The sequence below is a fragment of the Cyprinodon variegatus genome, unplaced genomic scaffold (genome assembly GCF_000732505.1).
Source record: "Cyprinodon variegatus isolate N-32 unplaced genomic scaffold, C_variegatus-1.0 Scaffold253, whole genome shotgun sequence".
Classification (NCBI taxonomy): domain Eukaryota; kingdom Metazoa; phylum Chordata; class Actinopteri; order Cyprinodontiformes; family Cyprinodontidae; genus Cyprinodon; species Cyprinodon variegatus.
The window spans coordinates 1-12,609 of record NW_015150706.1 but is presented as its reverse complement, the minus strand read 5'-3'; the positions used below and the strand labels follow the sequence as shown (position 1 = coordinate 12,609).

Sequence of the window (12,609 nt, the reverse complement as noted above, 5' to 3'; positions counted from 1 at the left end):
TTTGTTCTGTTTTCTTTTCCTCTTTTCTCATGCGGGTGTGGAAGCGACTTCTAGGAACCACATTGTTTATATTTGCCATTTTATTCTGTTGTTTTGATTTCTCTATTTTCTATTTGCTCCTCTCTCTTTTTTGTCTTGAGTCTATCTATCTCCCGTTGATTCTTATCCCCTGTCCCTTTCTCACGATCCTTTCCATCCATATCTTACTTTTCCAAAAGTTAAAATTAAATTATATGGGGTTTAGATCTTTTCTTACCAATATCTGTGTATTCACTTTGATAACTTAGATCTTAATAAACAACAACATAAGTTGGGATGATTATCAGGGTTAGGGCACAAAAAGGGTTGAAAAAGATAGAAAATCAGTGTGGGCTGATGGAAATAAACACATTGTCCTCACTAGACATAGGAAGATTATTATGGATGTATGTGTGTGTCGGGAGGGGGTGGTGTTATGTTGGGGGATTTTTACAAAGAGTGTTTGCCTAAAAGCATAACAGCATTATGTTGTTAAACTTCATATAAAGTCTTCAATAACACCAGAGAGGTCATTTTTTTTTTGTCAGCTTCTTTGCACGTACTTTTGAAAGAGTCATTATTCTAGTCTGATTACACTTTAAATATGACAACAACGTCACTAATTTGTCAACACACCTGGTTTTAGATGTTGCCGCTGAGTTTGAATAGGTGTAGAAGAGGTAATGGAATTAGATAGAAAGAGCTACTCCATTATTTTGTGCGAATTTTAGAGATCATATATAAAGAACAAATCGGGAGGAAACAAAAAAAGAAAATAAAAAAAAAGCATATGAAATATACCACAAAATGCTAGAAAAAAAAACAATTTAAAAGATTTCAAAGAAAGAGCATCCCTTGCAGTTTGATGACTCGATGCAATCACCTGGTTTTAACTGACAGAAACTTTTAATCAATTGGACTGAATTGTCTCTGTAAAGTATCTTGAGATGACAAGTGTTGTGAATTGGCTCTATATAAATAAACTGAATTGAATTGATTCAGATATTTTTTTTTAGAGTTGCATCAATCGCTGACAAAAGTTGGAATAAGGGTTTTAAAGAAATTAACCAAATTTCTAGTGGGCTAAGAAAATAAATACATCACTTTCCTAATGAAAACAATATTTTTATTTGTGTTTACATACCATCATATTTACACAAACAAATACATGAGAAAGGGAATTACTGAAGATTGTAATAATGGATTGTGGCAAGTACAGCTATAATTGATGAGAATACAGTTTTTCAAATACAAAATACACACAAATACAGTAAAAAGCCCTCAGGATAGCCAACATTCATGCACAAGAGTGTTATCCTTTGGCTTACAGAAGATACTACACAGAATAAGGCATACAAACTGCTGCTAAAGTTAGAAAAAAACTAATGTCTCAGAGTACTAAGTTAAAGGCAGTCCAATATTAGTGTTCCTTAAGTACTTTGACTCACTGCTTCAAGATATCCAGTGACCGTGATTGCTGCATTATCCCTACATAAACACAAAAACAGCTAAGTACTGTACAGGTGTATTATGGTCCCTCCCCACATTTTCTATGTTCTTTAAAAAGATCAAGTGCAAAAGCTGGGATGGGGAAAAAATATGAAATTTTATGCAGGCAGTGAAAAGCAGGAATGATTTATGTTGGCATAATAAATTAATGGGAAGGAAAGAATGAAACAATTAATGACCACAGTCAAAAATTTGATTAAACTAACAGGGATAAATAACTGTGATTTGAGAGGATAATTATAAATAACACTAAATTCTTTCAAAAACAAACATCACTTGCAGAGAGAAATATACTGCTTGAATAATTTTTTGGGTGTCAAAAAGCGTTAATGATTTTTTATGGACTGTCCTATATCAGAAAAAAAAAATAGTACACAGCAATAAAAAAGTTTCATATTTAAACAGGTTAGATAAATAAAGGCATAAAGAGTAAAGCAATCGGGACAATAAAAAAAACAAACAAAAATAAACAATCTGTTTATGTTTAGGCACAACCTTCCCGTTTTTAATGCTTTCTTTCATTCATAGATGGGAGAACAGTGTCTTTAAGAGTCATCCTCTGTTTTAATAATGTGAAATAGTGTGACATTAAACAGAACCTGGTGGCCATTATTCCAGCCATAAAGAGCACGATCCCTTGCATTGTAGTCCAGCATGGACATATGGAAGTACTGGTTATGGAAGGGAATGTCTGTATACTCATATGTGGATGTTTTAGTTGAGTAGGCATAGTACACTTTTGCACCAGTCAGGTGAGAGTTGGTAATGTAGAGAGTCCCACAGATCATGAAAGACTCACCCGCATTCCTCTTGGAGTATTCTGTGTTCCATGTGTCAAGGATCTGGAGGGTGTCTGGGTTTAGCCGGCTAATGACAATGTTCCCAGCATTCTGGTTGGTTGCATACACAGCCCACAGACCCAACTCATCAGCCATCAGGTCAATGTCTGAAAAGCCTCCCCATGTGTATGGGTACACATTGTGGAAGCCTGCTGACTCCAGTGCCCTCTGTGTTATAACACGGCCAGTCTCAAAGCTGTACCTGACAATGATGTTGCTTTGCATCTTGTTGTAGTACAGAGATCCGTTGTAGACCACGTGGTTGGTTCCAGCCCATTTGAAAGGCAAGTTGTAGGTTCTGGATTCAACTCCTGCCACAAAGTCATGGATGGATTTGTATTCTTTCACTATCTTATTGTTGGTGTAGCTGTCCATGTACCAAACCTGCAGATAGATATAGAAAAAAACCTCTTATAATGCTTACAATTGGGAACATAAGGGTGGTTACGTTTGAGATATTTCTTACAAGACATTTTTGAAAATATATTTTTTGATGGATTTAGCCATGTATTGTAAAACCTAGAAACCAACCTTTTCATATATCAGCCATTTTGTATTCATAAGTCAAATTTTTTACACGTAGGCAGAAAAAGAAATATTGATTCCTTCAGTTTTTGAATTTCTATAAAGCTGTAAAATGTTTGTTTACAGTGTCTTATAAAGTGTGCAAATTCCTTGTACGTACCTTTATGGTGCATTCACATAAAAAGTTTTTTTAGTGTCGAAAAAGTATACAAAACCTCAGATTGGATGCATGGGCATTTTAATGTCAAACGCTCTAAAAACTGGACACTGGATGCTGTGGATGCTGTATGACCTGGGCACTGGATATTCAATGCTCCAAATACTTGGTGCTGCAGGCATTGAGCTGCTGTTCTTTTCCTTGTAACAGAGAGTTGCTTGGACTTATTTACTTTGATTAGTTGGGGGGAAAAAGTAGTTTTAAGATGTTTTTAAGCTAGGAAGCAGATGTCACAACATAATCTGTACAGTCAGTTTTAGACTTAGACAAATTTTATTGTCACAGAGTGTACACACAAATGAAATTTCATTTTGTACAGCTCTCATGACATTTCTATTTCTATTAGGATTAAAGAATGATCCTACTTAAATATTCTGTTCTTGTTCAGAGTGAAGGACGCCACATACCAGCAAAAGACAGTGTTTGGAATCCTCATTGAAAGCTCTCTAAAGCCAGCCAGGTTGTCTGGGATTTCCTGCTGCTCTCCATAGAGGCAGAATGTTCATATAAAGTGTTTTATAGGTTTGTGGTGAAAAGTGCAGGTACCAGAATGCTGCATGAGTCGCCTTTCCTAACACTTAAGTCATGGACACTACTCTTAGACTTTGCATGTTAACCAGATGCCCTGACACTTAAAACATGTTTGATGTGAACATACCATTAGGTACTTTGCTGCATTTCAACAACCTCAGTGTGATTTGCTTTTATTATTTTATGATAATCTAACATAAATACCTACAACTGGATTCAAGCCTATACCTATGTAGTGTAACCAGTTGTCTTCAGAAATCCACCAACTGCTAAATTACACACTGATTGACTCTATCCTCTGTTGCCTCTACTTCAAGTATACATCCCTCAGAAAGGTTTGTTGGAGAACATCAGTGAACAAAGAAGCATTATTAAGATCAACACAGAGAGCAGATAGGTCAGGTGGATTGTTGTTGAGTGGTTAAATCAGATTAACCTTACTCAGAGAAGCAGCTAATATGCCAGTGATAACTGTGGGGGTGGTGCAGAGATCCACATTGGGACAATTTGGTAACCGTATTGAGGTTTCCCAAAGCCCACAACCATCACTTTAGAAAAGAGCTAACATTTTGATGTAAAAGTTACAACCTGAAAAAGGAAGAAAAGCAAGAGGCGGGACAACACTATGTCTTTCTAAAATAGGGAAAGCATTGATGTAATGATCACCAATGCCCTTTAATCTCAAGAGTTTACAGATATGTTATAAATTGAGTGAAATTGACCTTCCACACCTGAATCAAATCACTGAATTATCTCCTCAGTGTGCATTTAATTTATTCAAAGTCCTGCTACTGACCTAATTATTTTACTCAGATGTCTTTAAGCTGAAACATATTTAAAGGTGCAGAATATCAGCCCTCAAGGTCATAACTGAGGAAGCCCTGTCTAAAGTAATATATGACCTACTGCTGGTGTCTTTGTAGATACAGTATGGCCTGACAAATTGTTTATTCCCTTGTAAACATGCATATTTGACCTTTATTTGCCACTGTAAAATTAGTTTATATCAGTATTAATAAGTTTAAAATCCTAAACTAAACAGTGCCGCTGTAAACACAGTAGCAAGAAGTTGCTTATCTTGTTCAAATGACACCTGGTATGTGGGACAAGGTGAAATCAGGTGGGCACTTAAGTAAATAAAATTAACTACTCCCCGAAAAAGTATGGCTTAGTGATTTGATTTGTTGTCTTGGGACAAAACTGCAAAGTCTCCCATTTTTTACATCTCAAGGTTGAGGTATGCATAACATGCGGGTGTGTTAAGTAAAGACACAAATAAAAAAATCAAGGTAACAAATGTTGAAACATGGAAACAATGCATATTTGGTTTGATCTTGAAAGTAATTACAGTACATTGCTGTCTTCTGAACATCCAGAATAAACCTGCTGTAATAAACCTGCCTTCCAGCACCGCTTGGATCAGGATTTTTTTGAGGCGTCATAATGACACACACCACAAAATGGCACATAAGGATATTATTTTCCTCATCACAGCTAGTCTCTGCCTAATAAAGCCATTTTTATATCATACTTTATTTTTGCAGCAATGTGAACCTTTAATTTCTTGTGAACCTTTAAACTAAAAGTATAATTCTACATTATTATTTTAACTAATTAGAAAGAGTTGGACTACTGTGCCTCTGAAGAGATTTCAGATTTTAAACTTGACACCTAAATACTTTTTTTGTATTATCTATGTGACTTTATGTCAACAATTGATATCCTGTGCATCCAACAGTCCAGATAGTGATGTGGCATCAGCATGATGAATTGAAAGACTTAGAAACATTAAAACCAAAACCTCAGAACATAGGAAATTTAACATATGATGTCATGGTGGAGGTTCTATAGAGCGAACATAGAACCAAAAGCAGGCAAGTAGGGAGATGGTTCAGTGAGTATAATAGATTTCTTTTCTGTAGAGCGGCATGGCATTGCATAAAAACAATATTCTCCCATGACGAGTGAACCAAACAGAACCTACTAAACAGCACATAGAGTGGAAGAAAACAACACACTTATCACGAGACCTTAGTGGAGATATTACTAATTAGGTTATAGACATATCATTTTCACTACACAGAAACATATTACACACCAAAAAAAAAGATCTTTAAATATAGCCAAAGCAAATTATAAAAAAAAAAAAATGCAGTAGTAAAACAAAAATACACATACCAAAAACCATGACTAATGGAACACGGACAGCAACAGTAAAAGCAACATAGAAGAAACAGGTATGGAAAAGTTAGGATCCAACAGGAAACTGTGGCTTACATTGACTTTATACTGAGGGAAGTCAAAAATATGACAGTGAAAACCTTTCTGTTAGTAAGAGGAAATAAGCACCGGCTGAGCCAGAGGATAAGGATAGAGGCTGAGGACGGAAGACTAATTAACACAGATGAGCTAAACAAAGGCATACAGGTATAGAAAAGGGACATACACTATTGGGAATAAAACGGAATACATAGGAAACTAAATACAGGAATAAACTGTGATAGACAACAGAAAGGAGTAAACCTAGTATGTGGCAACGCCTTTCAGTATAAAAGCAGCAATGTTAGCAGAGTATGGGAAAACCATCTAGCACAAAGTAAACCACATGGACAACATGACAACCAATACAGAAAGAGAAACCTACAACAAAAGGATCATAGTATGCATATCAACTTACTCTGTTGTTTTTTGGAGAAGCTACTGGATCAGTCATCCAAGCACCAAATCTGGTCCCTGACGTCTTTACTGTCTGTGGCCCAGTGATCTTCATCAGCTTGCCACATGCTGAAAACATATCACACAGTTTTCATCAATTGTGATTTCTTGTTATGACTGGAACACAACTCAAAGTGCTGGCAGCAATAAAATAGTGAATCCTAGATATCTTCTGGGCACTGCCAACACAGCAGCCTGCATTTCTAAAGAAATACAAGGACAAGGTAAAACAAAATGTGCTGTAGTAACTACTGTACACCCTGTCTGTCTGGACCCAGGCAAACATTTGCCTTTAAGGACTTACTAGATTAGATGCTCTGAGTTGTACAGAATTCCATGTGGCTAGATACTAATCCTTCTAAATGCACAAAGGCAACACTTGTACATAAGCTTAGATCCCACCCTATTTTTTTTTATTCTAATTAAGTGGTTTTTAACAAACAACCACACACTTAAGTCCCGAATTAGCAAAATGTTATTTTTTAATCTTTAACACATTTTCTGTTAAGATACGCTAATTAGTTATTTATCTCAAAACTAAAACATGCCTCGTCCCAACCAAAATATCAATGGTGAAAAATTGTTTATCTGCTTTTGCGAGCTTTTAAACAAAGGACAAGGCTGCTCTGGAGGCAGAACTGATGTCATAAGCTCAGTTAAATCTGAGCGGCTGGAGAAATATAATCACATATTCTTATGAATCAGCTGCAAAACTAAAAAAAGAGTTATACTCTTAAGCAACATTTTATTTTCTTCACTTGGAATAAAACTGGGATTTTCATGTCATTTTAAATGCTATGAAAAAAGCTTAAAAAATTTGACAGTGAAGAAAATGCCCTGTGACTCCAAACGAGGCTTTTCTCAATCAATTTAACTCTTTTTGACTCTGGTTGTAGATTGGCCTTCAAGTTAGAAAGCCAATCTGCTTGCACCAACAGCAAATGTGCCAGTTATGTTGTTTGTTTTTGTCATTGATCTGAAAGACTCACTGAGTTTGTTCATACAGCTGTGGAGCCTGTTTTCCAAGTTCAGGACTCTCTGCTGCAGCTCCTCATAGTCATAGGCACCCATTTCTTCCTGGATTCCCATTAACACACTGGACAGGTTTCTGATCTCTTCTTTGAACAGGGAGATTAGCTTGGCATCTGTCTTGTACTGCTCCAGGACGGGGATAAGTGGCTGCAGGGATTCCATCTTCCCCTTCAGCTCCTGAAATTGTATTAAAGCAAAGAACTAAATAGTCTTTATTAATTTCGTTAGAACTGTACCCTAACCCTTTTTTTAAATGTGTTTTTTATGCTTATCTGTTTTATTTTGTATAAAAGGCAAATTTTACCATATTTCTTGTCAAATCCGATTGAAAATTAAGCAAATGTTTAGAAACTTTCATTTCCAAGTACATGATATATCTAACATAGAACCAAGATATAAGGAAACTAACGGTCATCCTACAGCTAATAGTTCTATTCCATTAAGATGGACCTGCTTTAAATTGCTTTGAGTTAATTCAGGTAGAATCAATCTAAATGATATTGCTGTTGTTGTCATAGTTATGTTAACAGATGCGTTTCTGCTATCAATTTGGTTCCTTCTAACGCTTGAATCTGAGCTGGTTTCAAATTTATACACCATATAACTGCAGATTGATTTTGAATAGGACGATGCAGTAATAAAACGTTTCATATTTTCCTTTTTTACAACCCTAAACTTTGGAGTTTCATAAACCAGTACAGTACAAGTTGTGCATTATTGTGAAGTGAAAGAACAAATTAGGTTTTCAAACTATTCAAAGTAAAACTCTGAAAAGTGTGTTCTGTCATTTCATTTAGATGATTTCTGTGATCCAAATCTGAATGTCAAGAAGATGAGCTTGTTTTGTGCTCTCAAATTGTACCTGAATGTTCCTCTTACTCCTGCTGTCCACCACCGCGCACCAGCATAAGCTATTGCTGTACTTGTGCAGCTTATCATGGTGACACTGTGTGTTTTCCACCTTTGAAAACAAAAATCCTAAAGCCATCCATATCTCTGATTGTGCACTGGCAATATTCATGTAACAACAAATCTTATAAAGGTTATATTAAAGGTTGTATTATATACTGAATATGATAAAAGGAACTCAATAATTATATATATTCTTAGCGGACATTATATAGTGTGCAAACTATGTGAACTTGTGCTATTGTACCAATAAGTTCATATTTTTTTCTCCAGACAATGTTCTTTAAATACTTTCTAAAAACTGCATCACACTTTTGTTAAAATCTAAAGCACAGCATAACATAAAGCACAATAAGAACAAAAATTGTGATGTGAGACCCACTTATTAATTTTGTGTGTCTGCTTCTGTCTTCTTTGAACCCTAATGAGTCTTGGCAAAGGCTGCTGACACTGAGCCTGGTTCTGCTGTTGGTTTCTTTCTGTTAGAAGACAGCTTTTCCTCTCCATTGTCACTGCATGAATGCTCAGTGTAAGAGATGGTAGCAAAGTTAACGACACGATTCAGGCGAATGTCTGCTGTGGTGACATAATCATCCAGGAGCGAATCCTGCAAACTCAATGATTGAATTAAATCAGCTAGTTTTCTGTGGATAGAAAACTTTAAGCCAATCTGTCCGTATGATTTTGATTGAATTGTGTTTGAAGAGTTGATGGGTGATTTCAATTAGCACTATATAGGTAAAACATCTATAGGTAATATAAGTAAAACATGACTTTAAGTGTAATCTTTCAGCCTGAAGGCAAGAAATAATCCAGTTGAACAATGCCCCTTTTCCTGCTAAGAAAAAGCCTTGCCTTGGCATGATGCGATTCCAATCAAGTGGGTATGGTGTGTTAAAGGTAATGTGCAGTCTCAATTTTCCTCCAGAAATAGCAAGCAGGCAAGAAAGGTCAGTTTTATTCTTATCAAACCCTAGCACCACAGTTGCTATCATCTTTATCAGTTGTGGGCATATCATACAGTGAGGTCCACTAGTGGGCCTTATAAGAATATTATGAGAACGTAGAATTGTAATGCATCACCCTTGAAGAATTTTTGCCAACCACATGTTACCTTCAAGTAATCCTTTCCCATTGCAGTATTTCACACACAAATATTGCAACGGCAATTTGGATTTGATACATTGTGAGGCTTTGCATGCTTGTCAAGCCTCCATAAAGGCTACTTTTGTCCTTTTGGCAGATTTTCTTTCTGTACCTGAGCATTAAATCTCTACTGCATCTCCAGAGTTAGCTTTAGCCTCATGAATACTTCTTTGGCTATTGGTTTGTGAGGTAACTTCTACATGTAAATGGCTGATATTAGAGTACAGGTTGTGATGAGAAATAAATTCAGTTTAAATTCTTCCGCTATTCTGCTTATTTTGAGTTGGTCTGTCACCTAAAACTGCACCTAGATTATTGAAATTTGTGACAATAATAATGCAACAGGATATAAACTTTTTTTTTTAATACTGCTCATGACCCCTATAAGGCCAGACTCAACATATGAAAAAGTGTTGCACCATGTAGTAATGGTAAAATAAACTGGTAGGAACTTGGACAAAAGTTGCAACAGCAAGGTGACCTAATAGATAGAAGGTATTTAGTGAGTAATTTCCAGCTCTAGGGATCTGCTCTCCTTGGTCAGCTTTGCAAAACATTCTTTGCCCTTTTATAGATCAAACGAATCAAAACATTTTCAGGTTAATTGCTGTAGTCAAACTGTGTCTCACGTTCTTGTTTGGCCAGAGGTGAACCTTTTATGATCTTTTTAAGGATGCAACTTAATGTGCTCTCATGCATATCAGATTTTTTTTTAGCAAAATTGCTTTAAGATGTTTCTCACACAGTTTAAGATCAAACAAAAAACATACCTGAAAGTTTTTGTTGGCGACGGTCTTCCTGTCTGACTCGATCTGCCGGAACTTTGACCGCAACCCTTTGATCTGGCTCTCCATCCTCATGATGTACTGAAAGTCTCTTTGAGTCCGAAGATTCAGCACCTCAATTGACTGTGACATGTTCTGTACCTTTTGAAAAGAATCAGATTGTGCAGCATTGATTTTCTTGTCCTCCATCAGATTAAATTGTCCTTCTTCTTCAGGTGTTTAGAAACTTTCTTGGCTTTACTTTCTTTAAAACAAATCAACACTTTAACCACCACTATGACTCCCTTACATAAGCTAACAGAATATACTTTTAGATGTACAAGTGAAATGAGATTTGCAAACACTGTAAAAAAGCAGAACAACGCCAGTTAGATAGTTCCCTCATTTGACAATAAAAGAAGCCAAACTTTAATATTTGCTGTCAGAATTATATTTTTTGCTATTTGTTTTATTATTCTCCTCAATTGTGTATGTGTGTGTGTGTGTGTGTGTGTGTCTGTGTGTGTGTGTGTGTGTGTGGTCATGTCTTTGTTACATGTGGGGAAATTTCCCAGGGATATGCTACATTTTAGGGACTTATAGGTACTTGTGATGACCAATGACAGGTCCCCATGAGGAGAAGTTCTGTTCTTGGGGTGGGGGTAAGGTTTAGAACTAAGGTTTGAATTGATTTTAGGTCAGGTTTAGGGTTAGGTATGTGTTGGTAATGGTTAGGGTTAGGTCAGGTGTCACGGTTAGACCATAGAATTAGTGGGAAATAAATGGAGGTCAATTGTGATAGTGGGGGGCACTAATCTGTAACATGCCTCTGCTATTGATTCATATTATTATTCATATTATTTACACATGCATGAGGGCGTGCATGCAGCAGGGGGATCTGATGTTAGCACCACCCTATATATAAAGCCACAGTGGGTGGCTTCCCATGTCACCCACGCCAGGAACCGCCACTGACCAGACCATGGGACATATCTCAAAAATTTTATTTCATTGTCGCTTAATGCATTTGCAAAAAAAAAAAACAACTCTCTAAGATGCAGTCAAACCCATACCAGTACAAATAATTTTTGTTATACTACATTTTACCAGTATTATAAACTCTTTTTATGGTTGTTTTAGGGTTCAATTTCACATTTTACACCCAAATAACCTCATCCATAAGACACAGAGTGAAACTTGATGTAATTTGACGTGAATTTCTTCATAACTTCACTCAAAGAGTGTCTTTAAAATCAGCATAAAGTTACATTCAAAGTACTTTGATAGAACTAAATACACTACTGTAAATGTAGCATTTAACAAAAGGAAATTATCAGCTGTCAGCTGTCAATTGTCAGATAGCATCAAAAGGTTTCCAGAATATGAATATATTTGATTTATGTAAATATCTGATCTAATTTGTATTTTACATCTTTTAAGAAGAATTATACCAAATAATTTTATACCCTGTAAAGTAACATTTTTTCTACTTCTATTGTGCTGCCTTTCTGCTGATTTTTTCAGGAATTGAGAAAAAAAAATACTACAGCTAAATGAGCTTATTTTAGAAAAGAAATGGCATACAGGGGCCCTTTTCTGTTTTAAAAAATGCTTTCTAGGTTTGTAGGGCACATTGACAATAAAGTATGCCATCTTTTCTTCTCCCTCTTTGGCTCTAATTGTAATAAAGCCAACATTAGCCGAGCGCATCAGAGGCAATGCGGCACAACCTTCATACACTGTGTTCTACCCTGACTTGGATACAGGGACACTGAAAAGGCCTTTCGGAAGCCCTGAGGCAGCTTAGTGCATTAGCGTTAGAAGCCCTAGCAAATAAAAGGGAGCTTGCATTGGCTTACAGTGTTTAAATTTAGGCAATATTGGAATAAAGAGTCACTTAGAAAAAAAATATGACAGTGCTTTGATTTTGGTGGTAGATGTGGAAAGCATAAACTACAAGGGAAAACCTAATATTAAAGTTACACGATCATATTTAGTTTGTTAATAATTTAAATAATGTACAGATAAAAACTTAGAAAATGACAGAAGTAAAATTTTAAATTAATAGCATCAATGTAAAAGTACAGTGTGTAATAATTACAGGGATTTACTGACATACATGTCATATGTTATCTATGTGCTTGTCATTTTGTATCACCTATGAACTGAAAGTCATAGTTAGTCTTGTGTTAGAAATTGCTATTTATATTTATAAATAACATAGACTGTTCACATTCACGGAGGCAGACATCTTTTGTGCTACGGCAGTGCAGAGCAGACAAACTAGTATCTGTGGAGATTGCCATTATAATGGAACTGTGGCAAGTTAAACCTATACACAATACTACACAGAATAATATAATACTATAATATACAATAAAATCAATGTAAACTAGACTTACAA

At 35.9% G+C, this 12,609-nt stretch overlaps 1 protein-coding gene across 1 annotated transcript; it reads right to left on the bottom strand.

Annotated features, from left to right (window-relative positions):
• Nucleotides 1-1,791: 1,791 nt before the first annotated feature.
• LOC107089443 (noelin-3) lies at nucleotides 1,792-10,367 on the bottom strand. Its single transcript, XM_015382210.1, has 4 exons — nucleotides 10,212-10,367; nucleotides 7,344-7,563; nucleotides 6,317-6,423; nucleotides 1,792-2,750 (listed from the first exon to the last, which is right to left on the bottom strand). The coding sequence occupies exons 1-4, from the start codon at nucleotides 10,356-10,358 to the stop codon at nucleotides 2,073-2,075; spliced, it is 1,152 nt and encodes a 383-aa protein (XP_015237696.1). The 5' UTR covers nucleotides 10,359-10,367; the 3' UTR covers nucleotides 1,792-2,072.
• Nucleotides 10,368-12,609: the final 2,242 nt, after the last annotated feature.

Bases quoted from the DNA above. Each gene is read 5' to 3' on its own strand.
- LOC107089443 (XM_015382210.1), bottom strand. From the start codon at position 10,358: ATGTCACAGTCAATTGAGGTGCTGAATCTTCGGACTCAAAGAGACTTT. The intron at 7,564-10,211 runs GTATGTTTTTTG...ATACAATTTCAG, and splicing joins TCGCCAACAAAAACTTTCAG to GAGCTGAAGGGGAAGATGGA. The intron at 2,751-6,316 runs GTAAGTTGATAT...ATCTATCTGCAG, and splicing joins CTTCTCCAAAAAACAACAGA to GTTTGGTACATGGACAGCTA.